At 40.8% G+C, this 13694-nt stretch overlaps 1 protein-coding gene across 1 annotated transcript in view; it reads left to right on the top strand.

The window, feature by feature from the left end:
• LOC131953506 (myocardin-related transcription factor B) overlaps positions 1-13694 on the top strand; it is a 59790-nt gene that overhangs the window by 26972 nt on the left and 19124 nt on the right. The window contains exon 3 of the mRNA XM_059316696.1: positions 9182-9478. Within this exon, the coding sequence (XP_059172679.1) occupies positions 9298-9478 (181 nt within the window). The 5' untranslated portion in view covers positions 9182-9297. The remainder of the gene's footprint in view (positions 1-9181; positions 9479-13694) is intronic.

Below are 13694 nucleotides of genomic sequence, written 5' to 3'. Positions count from 1 at the left end.
TACCAGGACAAACTAGTCCCCTCTCTACCAGGACAAACTAGCCCCCTCCCTACCAGGACAAACTAGCCCCCTCCCTACCAGGACAAACTAGTCCCGTCCCTACCAGGACAAACTAGTCCCGTCCCTACCAGGACAAACTAGCCCCCTCTCTACCAGGACAAACTAGTCCCGTCCCTACCAGGACAAACTAGCCCCCTCCCTACCAGGACAAACTAGCCCCCTCCCTACCAGGACAAACTAGTCCCGTCCCTACCAGGACAAACTAGCCCCCTCTCTACCAGGACAAACTAGCCCCCTCTCTACCAGGACAAACTAGCCCCCTCTCTACCAGGACAAACTAGTCCCGTCCCTACCAGGACAAACTAGTCCCATCTATAAGGACAAGCGTCCTGTCTCTACCAGGACAAACTAGTCCCATCCCTACCAGTACAAACTAGTCCCATCTCAACCAGGACAAGTAAGTCCCGACAAAATGCCCCAGCCGTGGCTCACATATGCCTGCACTGCCCCGTGTGTCGACTAAGGAATCCTTGACCCTGGCTCAGTCGAGTAGAGCGGGGGTCACCTGGTACACTGACAGTCACACTGGCGCGAGCAACTAAGCCATGGTGGCCTCATAAACCAAGGAAAAATGGCCCCGTCATTTCTGAGGGCCATTCGTGTTTGTCTCAATCTGGTGAGTCCGTCTGACCTCTCAGTTCCACTTTCACTTTTGGTCCAGTTATAACACTGCGCATGTCTGCCCTACTTTCACTTTATTGGTCCAGTTATAACACTGCGCATGTCTGCCCTACTTTCACTTTTTTGGTCCAGTTATAACACTGCGCATGTCTGCCCTACTTTCACTTTTTTGGTCCAGTTATAACACTGCGCATGTCTGCCCTACTTTCACTTTTTTGGTCCAGTTATAACACTGCGCATGCCTGCCCTACTTTCACTTTTTTGGTCCAGTTATAACACTGCGCATGTCTGCCCTACTTTCACTTTTTTGGTCCAGTTACAACACTGCGCATGTTTGCCCTACTTTCTTTTTTTGTCAAGTTATTACACTGCGCATGTCTGCCCTACTTTGACTTTTTTACTTTCTCGTATATACGAAGTATAAAGAAAGTCTTGTAATCGTGCAAAAAAAAATCGAGATTTTTAAAAATCTCGACGTTTTACACCTCACTGATACGGAAAAACATAATTTTGCAATCTTGTCCGTATGTCTGTGTGTGTGTGTCTGTCTGTCTGTCTGTGTGTAAACACGATAACTTGAGTACCGTTACAGCTAGGTTGATGAAATGTCATATATAAGTATTTTATCAAAATCGTAGATCCGTATCAACTTTTGAGCGATTTCCGATAACCGGAAGTGGTACTTTTTCTACTTTGAATTTTTCAAAAGCCTATAACTTGAGTACTATTTAGGATAGATAAATGAAATTTCACATGTAAGTAAAAGATCTAATTCTCTACCTTCTATCAAATTTTGAGTAATTTCCGTTGATCGGAAGTACTAATTTACGCTATTTCCTATTTCTAAAAAAAAAAAAAACGCATGTAAATTTAAAAAGTACTAATAATATTGCGCACTATTATGCACATTTTGTTTTGGCGTTCGCTTGGTGCGCAATTCTTTTTTCTATGAGATTCTATTCTATTTTTAAAAGTTTAAGTTATTAAAAATCATGTGTATATTCCAAATTATATAAGAATATTCGAGAAAGTTTTGGGGAGATCAGTCGCGGTTTATTGTCCATGAATTCTCGTACTTTATTTCATTACATAATTACATGCGATCATTACATGATGTCAGTTCTAGTTGTATTAACTTGCCTTGTTATCCTGCTGTAATCACAAGCCTATCAGGTGCTTACAAGATAGTTACAGCATTGAATCTCGATGCGCACCTAATCTTTCTAACCAATCTAATCACATTCGATGTTTTAGTGAGACATGCGGTCAGTCCCCTGCTCGTTCCCTGACTTCAGACCACTCTAACGACATGAGACTATTTCCCCGACATGAGCCTATTCCCCCGTCATGAGACTATTCCCCCGTCATGAGACTATTCCCCCGACATGAGACTATTCCCCCGACATGAGCCTATTCCCCCGACAAAATTATGCGCTAAGTTGACAATTAAACTCGAGCTGAAATGGCGAGTCAGCTGTTATTGCTGATCTAGTCCAAAGTAGACACTCCCCCTATTAGCGCTAGCCGGATAGGTAAAAGGTTGGAGCAGGCCTGATATGTTGCTCCTGTTTATTTGCCACTATTTGACTTGGCAACTCCTAGAGGTGGATGGCTTACAGATTTAACTGTTACAGGTCCCATAGGTTGGTGTACAGAGTTAGCTGTTACACCAGGTCCCATAGGTTGGTGTACAGATTTAACTGTTACAGGTCCCATAGGTTGGTGTACAGAGTTAGCTGTTACACCAGGTCCCATAGGTTGGTGTACAGATTTAACTGTTACAGGTCCCATAGGTTGGTGTACAGATTTAACTGTTACAGGTCCCATAGGTTGATGTACAGAGTTAGCTGTTACACCAGGTCCCATAGGTTGGTGTACAGATTTAACTGTTACAGGTCCCATAGGTTGGTGTACAGATTTAACTGTTACAGGTCCCATAGGTTGATGTACAGAGTTAGCTGTTACACCAGGTCCCATAGGTTGGTGTACAGATTTAACTGTTACAGGTCCCATAGGTTGGTGTACAGAGTTAGCTGTTACACCAGGTCCCATAGGTTGGTGTACAGATTTAACTGTTACAGGTCCCATTGGTTGGTGTACAGAGTTAGCTGTTACACCAGGTCCCATAGGTTGGTGTACAGATTTAACTGTTACAGGTCCCATAGGTTGGTGTACAGAGTTAGCTGTTACAGGTCCCATAGGTTGGTGTACAGATTTAACTGTTACAGGTCCCATGGGTTGGTGTACAGATTTAACTGTTACAGGTCCCATAGGTTGGTGTACAGATTTAACTGTTACAGGTCCCATAGGTTGGTGTACAGATTTAACTGTTACAGGTCCCATGATCAGATTAAAATTATTTTTTAATAGAATCAAGTGTACAAACATTTCATCACACAGCACTAAACAGACAATGATGTTATCACACAGCACTAAACAGACAATGATGTTATCACACAACACTAAACAGACAATGATGTTATCACACAGCACTAAACAGACAATGATGTTATCACACAGCACTAAACAGACAATGATGTTATCACACAGCACTAAACAGACAATGATGTTATCACACAGCACTAAACAGACAATGATGTTATCACACAGCACTAAACAGACAATGATGTTATCACACAGCACTAAACAGACAATGATGTTATCACACAGCACTAAACAGACAATGATGTTATCACACAGCACTAAACAGACAATGATGTTATCACACAGCACTAAACAGACAATGATGTTATCACACAGCACTAAACAGACAATGATGTTATCACACAGCACTAAACAGACAATGATGTTATCACACAGCACTAAACAGACAATGATGTTATCACACAGCACTAAACAGACAATGATGTTATCACACAGCACCAATCAGACCTAAGACCAGACTAACTAAAGATTGGATGTAAGCACACACGATCGTGTGAGCCGATAAACACCGAGACAGCCAGAAACTTCGTATGGTCTATAAATATTTGTTTGCCCCAATCCTCGTCCCCCACCCACTCATTTCCAACAAGTGAGACCCACTAGCTGATAGAGACCCACTAGCTGATAGAGACCCACTAGCTGATAGAGACCCACTAGCTAATAGAGACCCACTAGCTAATAGAGACCCACTGGCTAATAGAGACCCACTAGCTGATAGAGACCCACTATCTGATAGAGACCCACTAGCTGATAGAGACCCACTAGCTGATAGAGACCCACTGGCTAATAGAGACCCACTAGCTAATAGAGACCCACTAGCTGATAGAGACCCACTAGCTGATAGAGACCCACTAGCTGATAGAGACCCACTAGCTGATAGAGACCCACTAGCTGATAGAGACCCACTAGCTGATAGAGACCCACTAGCTAATAGAGACCCACTGGCTAATAGAGACCCACTAGCTAATAGAGACCCACTGGCTAATAGAGACCCACTAGCTAATAGAAACCCACTAGCTAATAGAGACCCACTAGCTAATAGAGACCCACTTGCTAATAGAGACCCACTAGTTAGCAGGACATGTATGTATGCTATGTAAGCAGCACTATTCCCCCTAAATGAATGTAAGCAGCACTATTCCCCCTAAATGAATGTAAGCAGCACTACCCCCTAGACGAATGTGTAAGCAGCACTACCCCCCCCCCCCCCCAATGATTACCTGTTTCCTGAAACAGCTGTCTGGCTGATTAAAGCAAGCCCTGCACTAGTCTGTCACACACTCGACCAACTCGCTCTTTAGATGTGTGCCAAACTTCAGTCTGTCACACACTCGACCAACTCGCTCTTTAGATGTGTGCCAAACTTCAGTCTGTCACACACTCGACCAACTCGCTCTTTAGATGTGTGCCAAACTTCAGTCTGTCACACACTCGACCAACTCGCTCTTTAGATGTGTGCCAAACTTCAGTCTGTCACACACTCGACCAACTCGCTCTTTAGATGTGTGCCAAACTTCAGTCTGTCACACACTCGACCGACTCGCTCTTTAGATGTGTGCCAAACTTCAGTCTGTCACACACTCGACCAACTCGCTCATTAGATGTGTGCCAAACTTCAGTCTGTCACACACTCGACCAACTCGCTCTTTAGATGTGTGCCAAACTTCAGTCTGTCACACACTCGACCAACTCGCTCTTTAGATGTGTGCCAAACTTCAGTCTGTCACACACTCAACCAACTCGCTCTTTAGATGTGTGCCAAACTTCAGTCTGTCACACACTCGACCAACTCGCTCTTTAGATGTGTGTCAAACTTGGACTGTCACGTGGGCCGTTTGTTTAAATACTTATTATTATAGCGGCCCACGCTTTTAATTATAGTGATAGAAATAGTAGTGCATTAATATATTTAAAGAAAGTATTATTTTTTTTATAAATAAAGTAACTGCAGATTTATTATATTCTTAAAAATTATTTTATATTTAATAAAATTGTATTATTTTCTTCTTTTTAGTGCATTTATAAAAGCTTGTAATTATAAACGTTTTTATGTATATATTATTTTTATACTTTTTAGTTTTAACGAGTTATACGCATGTCAAGACAATATAGTGTAGCAACAAATATATGATACACAATTTAAAAAAACAGTTTTGCTTTAATAATATAATTAGTTTTACTATATGTGTCACAGTATTATAGGATGGCGTAGTCTAGTGGTAAAGAACTGCTGACCCGACTAAAAACCATCGCGCGCCTACTGAACGCGATGACGCGCTTTTGACGTAGAGCCCCCCCCCCCCCCCCCCCCCCCGCCCCTCGCTCCACGCCCAACACGGCCGCCATGACGCGTTTTGATAGAACTGCCTACTATTCGGTCCAAATTTTAATTAATTCATAACAAATTCATTAGGCATCCAATTAAGTAAAATTTAATGTCATAATGCATTGTCTTCATGTCTTGACCCACGTACCAATTACGAACCGTATCTGTCAGTTAGAAGTGTTCGAATTTTCGCTCCGGCGTTTCGATCTAGACAGACAGACAGAGAGACATAGGAAGTGAGTGTAATAACACTTTCAATGTAATTTTTTAACTCATAAATTTAGACCATGAGCACTTTAGACATCTAACACTTGAATCCATAGAAGTATCGTTTTTTTTCTTATATTCATTTGTAATCGACGACAAACAAACATTTTACAAACATACAGAATTGAACTTTATATATATAAACTTTATATATATAAAGCTCAATTCTGTATGTAAAAATAATGATTACTAAACACACAGGTAATGGTCTTTAACAGAAAGGTTTTAAACAGAAGCCAGAGCAGGGCCTGGCCGGGACGGCTAGTCTAATATATAAAGCTCAATTCTGTATGTAAAAATAAGTTTGTTTGTCTTTGACATACTTCGATGGATTTAAGTGTTAGACTATTATCGTGCTCATAGTCTAAATTTATGAGTTAAAAAAATTACTATTGAAAGTGTTGGGAAATAATTTTCATTTTTCAAACTGATAGTAATAATTGTCGGCATGTTCATTAAACATAATTTTAAAAAAATAACAAAAATTCTAATTATGTCTGAAATTTTTTTATATTATAATTGTTCGTTTGGTTTGGCACCTACGTTCATTTAAGTGAGTGCAAAAGACTATGAATAAGTTGGGGTACTGTAGTCGATTATTAAGCTGAAATCGCCTGTTTCAGCTTAATAAACGACTATAGTACCCCAACTTATTCATAGTCTTTTGCACTCACTTAAACGAACGTAGTTGCCAAACCAAACCAAATGAACAATTATAATACTCCAAGCTTATCCGTAAAATACCTACAACATTTGCACTTGATCAATCCCCGCTAATTATGTAATTATTTTTTTCCCAACACCAAAACAAAGTAATAAAAAGTAAATTCTTTTCCACTAATGCAAAGTTTTTTATAAAGGGAAGTAATAGTGTTTTCCTAATTTATCAAAGGGAAGTAAATATAAGTAATTTTCAGACATAATTAGAATTTTTGTAAAAGATGATACTTTTTAAAAATTGTGTTTAATGAACATGCCGACAATTATTACTGTCAGTTAAAAAAATGAAAATTATTTCCCAACACTTTCAGTATTAATTTTTTAACTCATAAATTTAGACTGTGAGCACGATAAAAATCTGATACTTAAATCCAACGAAGTATGTCCACGACAAACAAACTTATTTTTACATACAGAATTGAGCTTTATATACAGAGGCGTAGCGACCCTTCCCGGCGCCCGGGGACATACTTTCAATTTGGCGCCCCCCTCGGGAGCAAATTTTCGATTTACACCCCCCCCCCCTCGAACTTTTCATTTGCACCCCCCTCAAACTTTCGATTGCACCCCCCCTCGAACTTTTCATTTGCACCCCCCCCCCTCGAACTTTCAATTTGGCGCCCCCCCCTAAGGTCGGCGCCCGGGGACATATGTCCCCCCCCCCCCTCGCTACGCCTCTGTTTATATATTAGACTAGCCGTCCCGGCCAGGCCCTGCTCTGGCTTCTGTTTAAAACCTTTCTGTTAAAGACCATTACCTGTGTGTTTAGTAATCATCATAAATCCGGCATTTCCCATCCAAACCACAACAAACCAAAACCAAAACAACAAAACGCAAACATAACGCTAACACAATTACAAATACAAACGAAAACAAAAACCTAACAACAAACCCAACCACAACCACAAACACCAATACCAAAAAAAAGAAAAAAACAAATAAAAAAGCAAACGAAAACAAAAACCTAACAACAAACCCAGCCACAACCACAAACACCAATACCAACAGAAAGAAAAAAACAGAGGCGTAGCGACCCTTCCCGGCGCCCGGGGACATACTTTCAATTTGGCGCCCCCCTCGGGAGCAAATTTTCGATTTACACCCCCCCCCCCCTCGAACTTTTCATTTGCACCCCCCTCAAACTTTCGATTGCACCCCCCCCCCCCTCGAACTTTTCATTTGCACCCCCCCTCGAACTTTCAATTTGGCGCCCCCCCCTAAGGTCGGCGCCCGGGGACATATGTCCCCCCCCCCTCGCTACGCCTCTGTTTATATATTAGACTAGCCGTCCCGGCCAGGCCCTGCTCTGGCTTCTGTTTAAAACCTTTCTGTTAAAGACCATTACCTGTGTGTTTAGTAATCATCATAAATCCGGCATTTCCCATCCAAACCACAACAAACCAAAACAACAAAACGCAAACATAACGCTAACACAATTACAAATACAAACGAAAACAAAAACCTAACAACAAACCCAACCACAACCACAAACACCAATACCAACACAAAGAAAAAAACAAATAAAAAAGCAAACGAAAACAAAAACCTAACAACAAACCCAGCCACAACCACAAACACCAATACCAACAGAAAGAAAAAAACAAACGAAAAAGCAAACGAAAACAAACCAAATCCAAACGCAAAACCAACCACAAACACAAACCCAAAGAAAAAAACACAAACAAAAACGAAAAAAGAAAGAACAAAAACGAAACAAATCAAAACGCAACCACTAACGCAAACCCAACCTAAACACAAAGAAAACACTAACGCAAACATAAACGCAAAGTGCTCACAGTCTAGCCCGTGGCGGAATCGCCTGTTTCAGCTTAATAAACGACTATAGTACCCCAACTTATTCATAGTCTTTTGCATTCACTTAAACGAACGCGCCCGTTTCAATTTAATGAACAATTATAATACTCCAAGCTTATCCGTAAAATACCTACAACATTTGCACTTGATCAATCCCCGCTAATTATGTAATTATTATTTTTTTCCCAACACCAAAACAAAGTAATAAAAAGTAAATTCTTTTCCACTAATGCAAAGTTTTTTAGAAAGGGAAGTAATAGTGTTTTCCTAATTTATCAAAGGGAAGTAAGTGCTAAAGGACTAAATAAAGACATAAATAGAATTTTTGTAAAAGATGATATTTTTTAAAACTTGTGTTTAATGAACATGCCGACAATTATCATTTTCAGTTTGAAAAATGAAAATTATTTCCCAACACTTTCAATATTAATTTTTTAACTCATAAATTTAGACCATAAGGACTTTAATCACCTAACACTTAAATCCATCGAAGTATCCGCGACAAACATTTTACACTTTACATATTACAAGTTACATACAGAATTGAGCTTTATATATTAGATATATACACACACATATATATATATATCGCACCTTTCCAAGAGCTGTTGCTCCCATAACCCCAAAAACCAGCGTACGCCCCTCGGATAAGAGCCCACCACCCTAGTTTTTAATGTCCACTGCCCCCACCCGCCTATCCGTTACGTCACTGTCCGAGCCATAATGATGTTGCAGGTATACGTCTGTATTGTTTACCTATGTTAACATTGCATGTGTATGCGCCACTATTTCTATAGGCTACTGGTGTTCACATGCACTGATTGATTCTATCCACAGACTGTATCAGCAGCGGCCCCTCCCTCTTCTGTGCGCCACTATTTCTATAGGCTACTGGTTTTAACATGCACTGATTGATTCTATCCACAGACTGTATCAGCAGCGGCCCCTCTTCTGTCTGGTCCCCCCTTGTAGGGGGAGGGTCGAGTACGCTTGACCCCAGTGCTCTCAAACTCATCCACTGCATCTACTGTGCAGATTGCCGCATGGAGAAGCTGGCCTCGACTGGCAGCGCCTTCCACCAGCAGACGGCCGCTATGACCGAGAGCTCGGGGGCCAGCACATCCACCTCATCACAGACACCCCTGGTGGGCGTGCCCCTGGCTCCACCCAGAACACCGCCCGACCAAGCTTCACTGCAAAGTAGTATGGACAAAAACAAAGAAAGTAAGTCTCCAACTTTGTGTATATGGAAAATAAACCGGTAGTGATCTCCCCTAAACTTTCTCGAATATTCTTATATAAAACAACAGGGGATGGTAACTGGGGATATAGCTATGATTTTTAATCCATTTTAAATACTTAAACTTTTAAAAATAGAATAGAATCTCATAAAAAAAAACATTGCGCACCAAGCAAACGCCGAATAAAAACGCGTATAATAGTGCGCAATATTATTAGTACTTTAAAAATTTACATTAGTTTTTTGAGAAATCGGAAGTAGCGTAAATTACTACTTCCAGTCAACGGAAATTACTCAAAATTTAACAGAAGGTAGAGAATTAGATCTTTTACTTACATGTGAAATTTCATTTATCTATCTGAAATAGTACTCAAGTTATAGGCTTTTGAAAAATTCAAAGTAGGAAAAGTACCACTTCCGGTTGTCGGAAATCGCTCAAAAGTTGATTACGGATCTACGATTTTGATATAATACTTATATATGAAATTTCATCAACCTAGCTGTAACGGTACTCAAGTTATCGTGTTTACACACGGACAGACACACACACAGACACACACACACACAGACATACGGACAAGATTGCAAAATTATGTTTTTCCGTATCAGTGAGGTGTAAAACGTCGAGAACTGTAAAAATCTCGATTTTTTTTTTTGCACGATTACAATACTTTCTCTATACTTCGTATATACGAGAAAGTAAAAAAAGTCATGCTCAAGTTATCATGACATGTTTAAATGACATGGCTAAAGACAGTTCTGATGACATTTAAGAATGACATGACTAAAGCCAGCGATAAGGTTGAAACCCGTAGATCAAAATGCTGGAAATATTTTAGTAAGCTTCCTGTGTGTTTTCTCCTATCGGCACGACCTTCCCCACTTTTCTACATCCATCTTTCCTTGGTTGACATACCTAGAACTTGACAGTATTGCACTGTATACCTTAGTTACTGAAGAGTCATGTCTCCATGGAGTCTAGCATTGAGCTGATTCCCCCGTGATTGTATCCATCATGGCCCAGATATTGTAGTCATCATGGCCCAATTATTGTAGCCATCATGGCCCAGATATTGTAGCCATCATGGCCCAGATATTGTAGCCATCATGGCCCAGATATTGTAGCCATCATGGCCCAGATATTGTAGCCATCATGGCCCAGATATTGTAGCCATCATGGCCCAGATATTGTAGTCATCATGGCCCAGATATTGTAGCCATCATGGCCCAGATATTGTAGCCATCATGGCCCAGATATTGTAGCCATCATGGCCCAGATATTGTAGCCATCATGGCCCAGATATTGTAGCCACCATGGCCCAGATATTGTAGCCATCATGGCACAGATATTGTAGCCATCATGGCCCAGATATTGTAGCCATCATGGCCCAGATATTGTAGCCATCATGGCCCAGATATTGTAGCCATCATGGCCCAGATATTGTAGCCATCATGGCCCAGATATTGTAGCCATCATGGCCCAGATATTGTAACCATCATGGCCCAGATATTGTAGCCATCATGGCCCAGATATTGTAACTATCACAGCTCAGATATTGTAGTTACCATGGCCCACTTGTTGGAGCTATTATGGCTGTAATACCACTTCCCACACAATCCCCAACAAATCTTAGCCACTCACCCCACATTCCTACCGAAAGCATTATTGTATAATCCTATATAAACGAACATTATATACGTATTTGTGTTACTCCAACTGAAAACAGCAGACCGAAATATTTGCCACTATTTTCTAAAGAACAGGTGGTTTGCTAGATGTGCTGTATACATTTTTGTACGATCTGTGTTATCATCATGGGGGGGGGGGGGGGATTTTATTCCTGCTCAAAAGAATGCATGATTAGAATTATAAATTAGAACATCTTACATCTGTAGTATTTGCATCTGGCGGACAGATACTTGTAACGTTTACAACAGGACAGATACTTGTAACGTTTACAACATGACAGATACTTGTAACGTTTACAACAGGACAGATACTTGTAACGTTTACAACATGACAGATACTTGTAACGTTTACAACAGGACAGATATTTGTAACGTTTACAACAGGACAGATACTTGTAACGTTTACAACAGGACAGATACTTGTAACGTTTACAACAGGACAGATACTTGTAACGTTTACAACAGGACAGATACTTGTAACGTTTACATGAGGACAGATACTCGTAATGTTTACAACAGGACAGATACTTGTAACGTTTACAACAGGACAGATACTTGTAACGTTTACAACAGGACAGATACTTGTAACGTTTACAACAGGACAGATACTTGTAACGTTTACAACAGGACAGATACTTGTAACGTTTACCAAATCACATGTTTTATGAACGTGAGGTAGCTGAACTAGCCAGTCATCGCTCAAGTAACGGCGTGAAAAGTGCTTGTTTTTCTGCCGCTCGTACATTTCTTGAAAGCATCTTTTGGCCTAGTTCCAGAGGCGTTTATTGGTTTTTAATCTGTGAGAAAACTAGTTGTACCTGCATGAAATATCTGACTGTACTTCTTGTGGCATGTTTGTCTATCCGTGAGAAATATCTGACTGTACTTCTTGTTTTTCAATTGTTGAAACGTCGTTTTTCTATTATGTTTAGTCGCGTGTGTGGGTAGATACGAGTGTGTGTGTGTGTGTGTGTGGAGGGGGGGAGGGGAAGGTACGTATGTGTTAGTGTGTGGGTACATTTGTGAGTGTGTAGGTAAGGATCTCACCTCCATACCACCACAATACGTTAGGTTAAGGATCTCACCTCCATACCACCAAAATACGTTAGGTTAAGGATCTCACCTCCATACCACCAAAATACGTTAGGTTTAGGATCTCACCTCCATACCACCACAATACGTTAGGTTTAGGATCTCTGCTCCATACCACCAAAATACGTTAGGTTAAGGATCTCACCTCCATACCACCAAAATACGTTAGGTTTAGGATCTCACCTCCATACCAACAAAATACGTTAGGTTTAGGATCTCACCTCCATACCACCAAAATACGTAGAGTTAAGGATCTCACCTCCATACCACCAAAATACGTTAGGTTTAGGATCTCACCTCCATACCACCAAAATACGTTAGGTTTAGGATCTCACCTCCATACCACCAAAATACGTTAGGTTTAGGATCTCACCTCCATACCACCAAAATACGTTAGGTTAAGGATCTCACCTCCATACCACCTAAATACGTTAGGTTAAGGATCTCACCTCCATACCACCAAAATACGTAGAGTTAAGGATCTCACCTCCATACCACCAAAATACGTTAGGTTTAGGATCTCACCTCCATACCACCAAAATACGTTAGGTTTAGGATCTCACCTCCATACCACCACAATACGTTAGGTTTAGGATCTCACCTCCATACCACCAAAATACGTTAGGTTAAGGATCTCACCTCCATACCACCAAAATACGTTAGGTTTAGGATCTCACCTCCATACCACCAAAATACGTTAGGTTTAGGATCTCACCTCCATACCACCACAATACGTTAGGTTTAGGATCTCACCTCCATACCACCAAAATACGCTAGGTTTAGGATCTCACCTCCATACCACCAAAATACGTTAGGTTAAGGATCTCACCTCCATACCACCACAATACGTTAGGTTTAGGATCTCACCTCCATACCACCAAAATACGTTAGGTTTAGGATCTCACCTCCATACCACCAAAATACGTTAGGTTAAGGATCTCACCTCCATACCACCAAAATACGTAGAGTTAAGGATCTCACCTCCATACCACCAAAATACGTTAGGTTTAGGATCTCACCTCCATACCACCACAATACGTTAGGTTTAGGATCTCACCTCCATACCACCAAAATACGTTAGGTTTAGGATCTCACCTCCATACCACCAAAATACGTTAGGTTTAGGATCTCACCTCCATACCACCACAATACGTTAGGTTTAGGATCTCACCTCCATACCACCAAAATACGTTAGGTTTAGGATCTCACCTCCATACCACCACAATACGTTAGGTTTAGGATCTCACCTCAATACCAGCAAAATACGTAGAGTTAAGGATCTCACCTCCATACCACCAAAATACGTTAGGTTAAGTATCTCACCTCAATACCACCAAAATACGTTAGGTTTAGGATCTCACCTCCATACCACCAAAATACGTTAGGTTTAGGATCTCACCTCCATACCACCAAAATACG

This window comes from Physella acuta, unplaced genomic scaffold, assembly GCF_028476545.2.
Source record: "Physella acuta isolate Inbredline_101_S28 unplaced genomic scaffold, ASM2847654v3 ptg000927l, whole genome shotgun sequence".
NCBI lineage: Eukaryota > Metazoa > Mollusca > Gastropoda > Physidae > Physella > Physella acuta.
The sequence above is the reverse complement of the archived record's forward strand: the minus strand, read 5'-3'. Positions and strand labels throughout refer to the sequence as shown.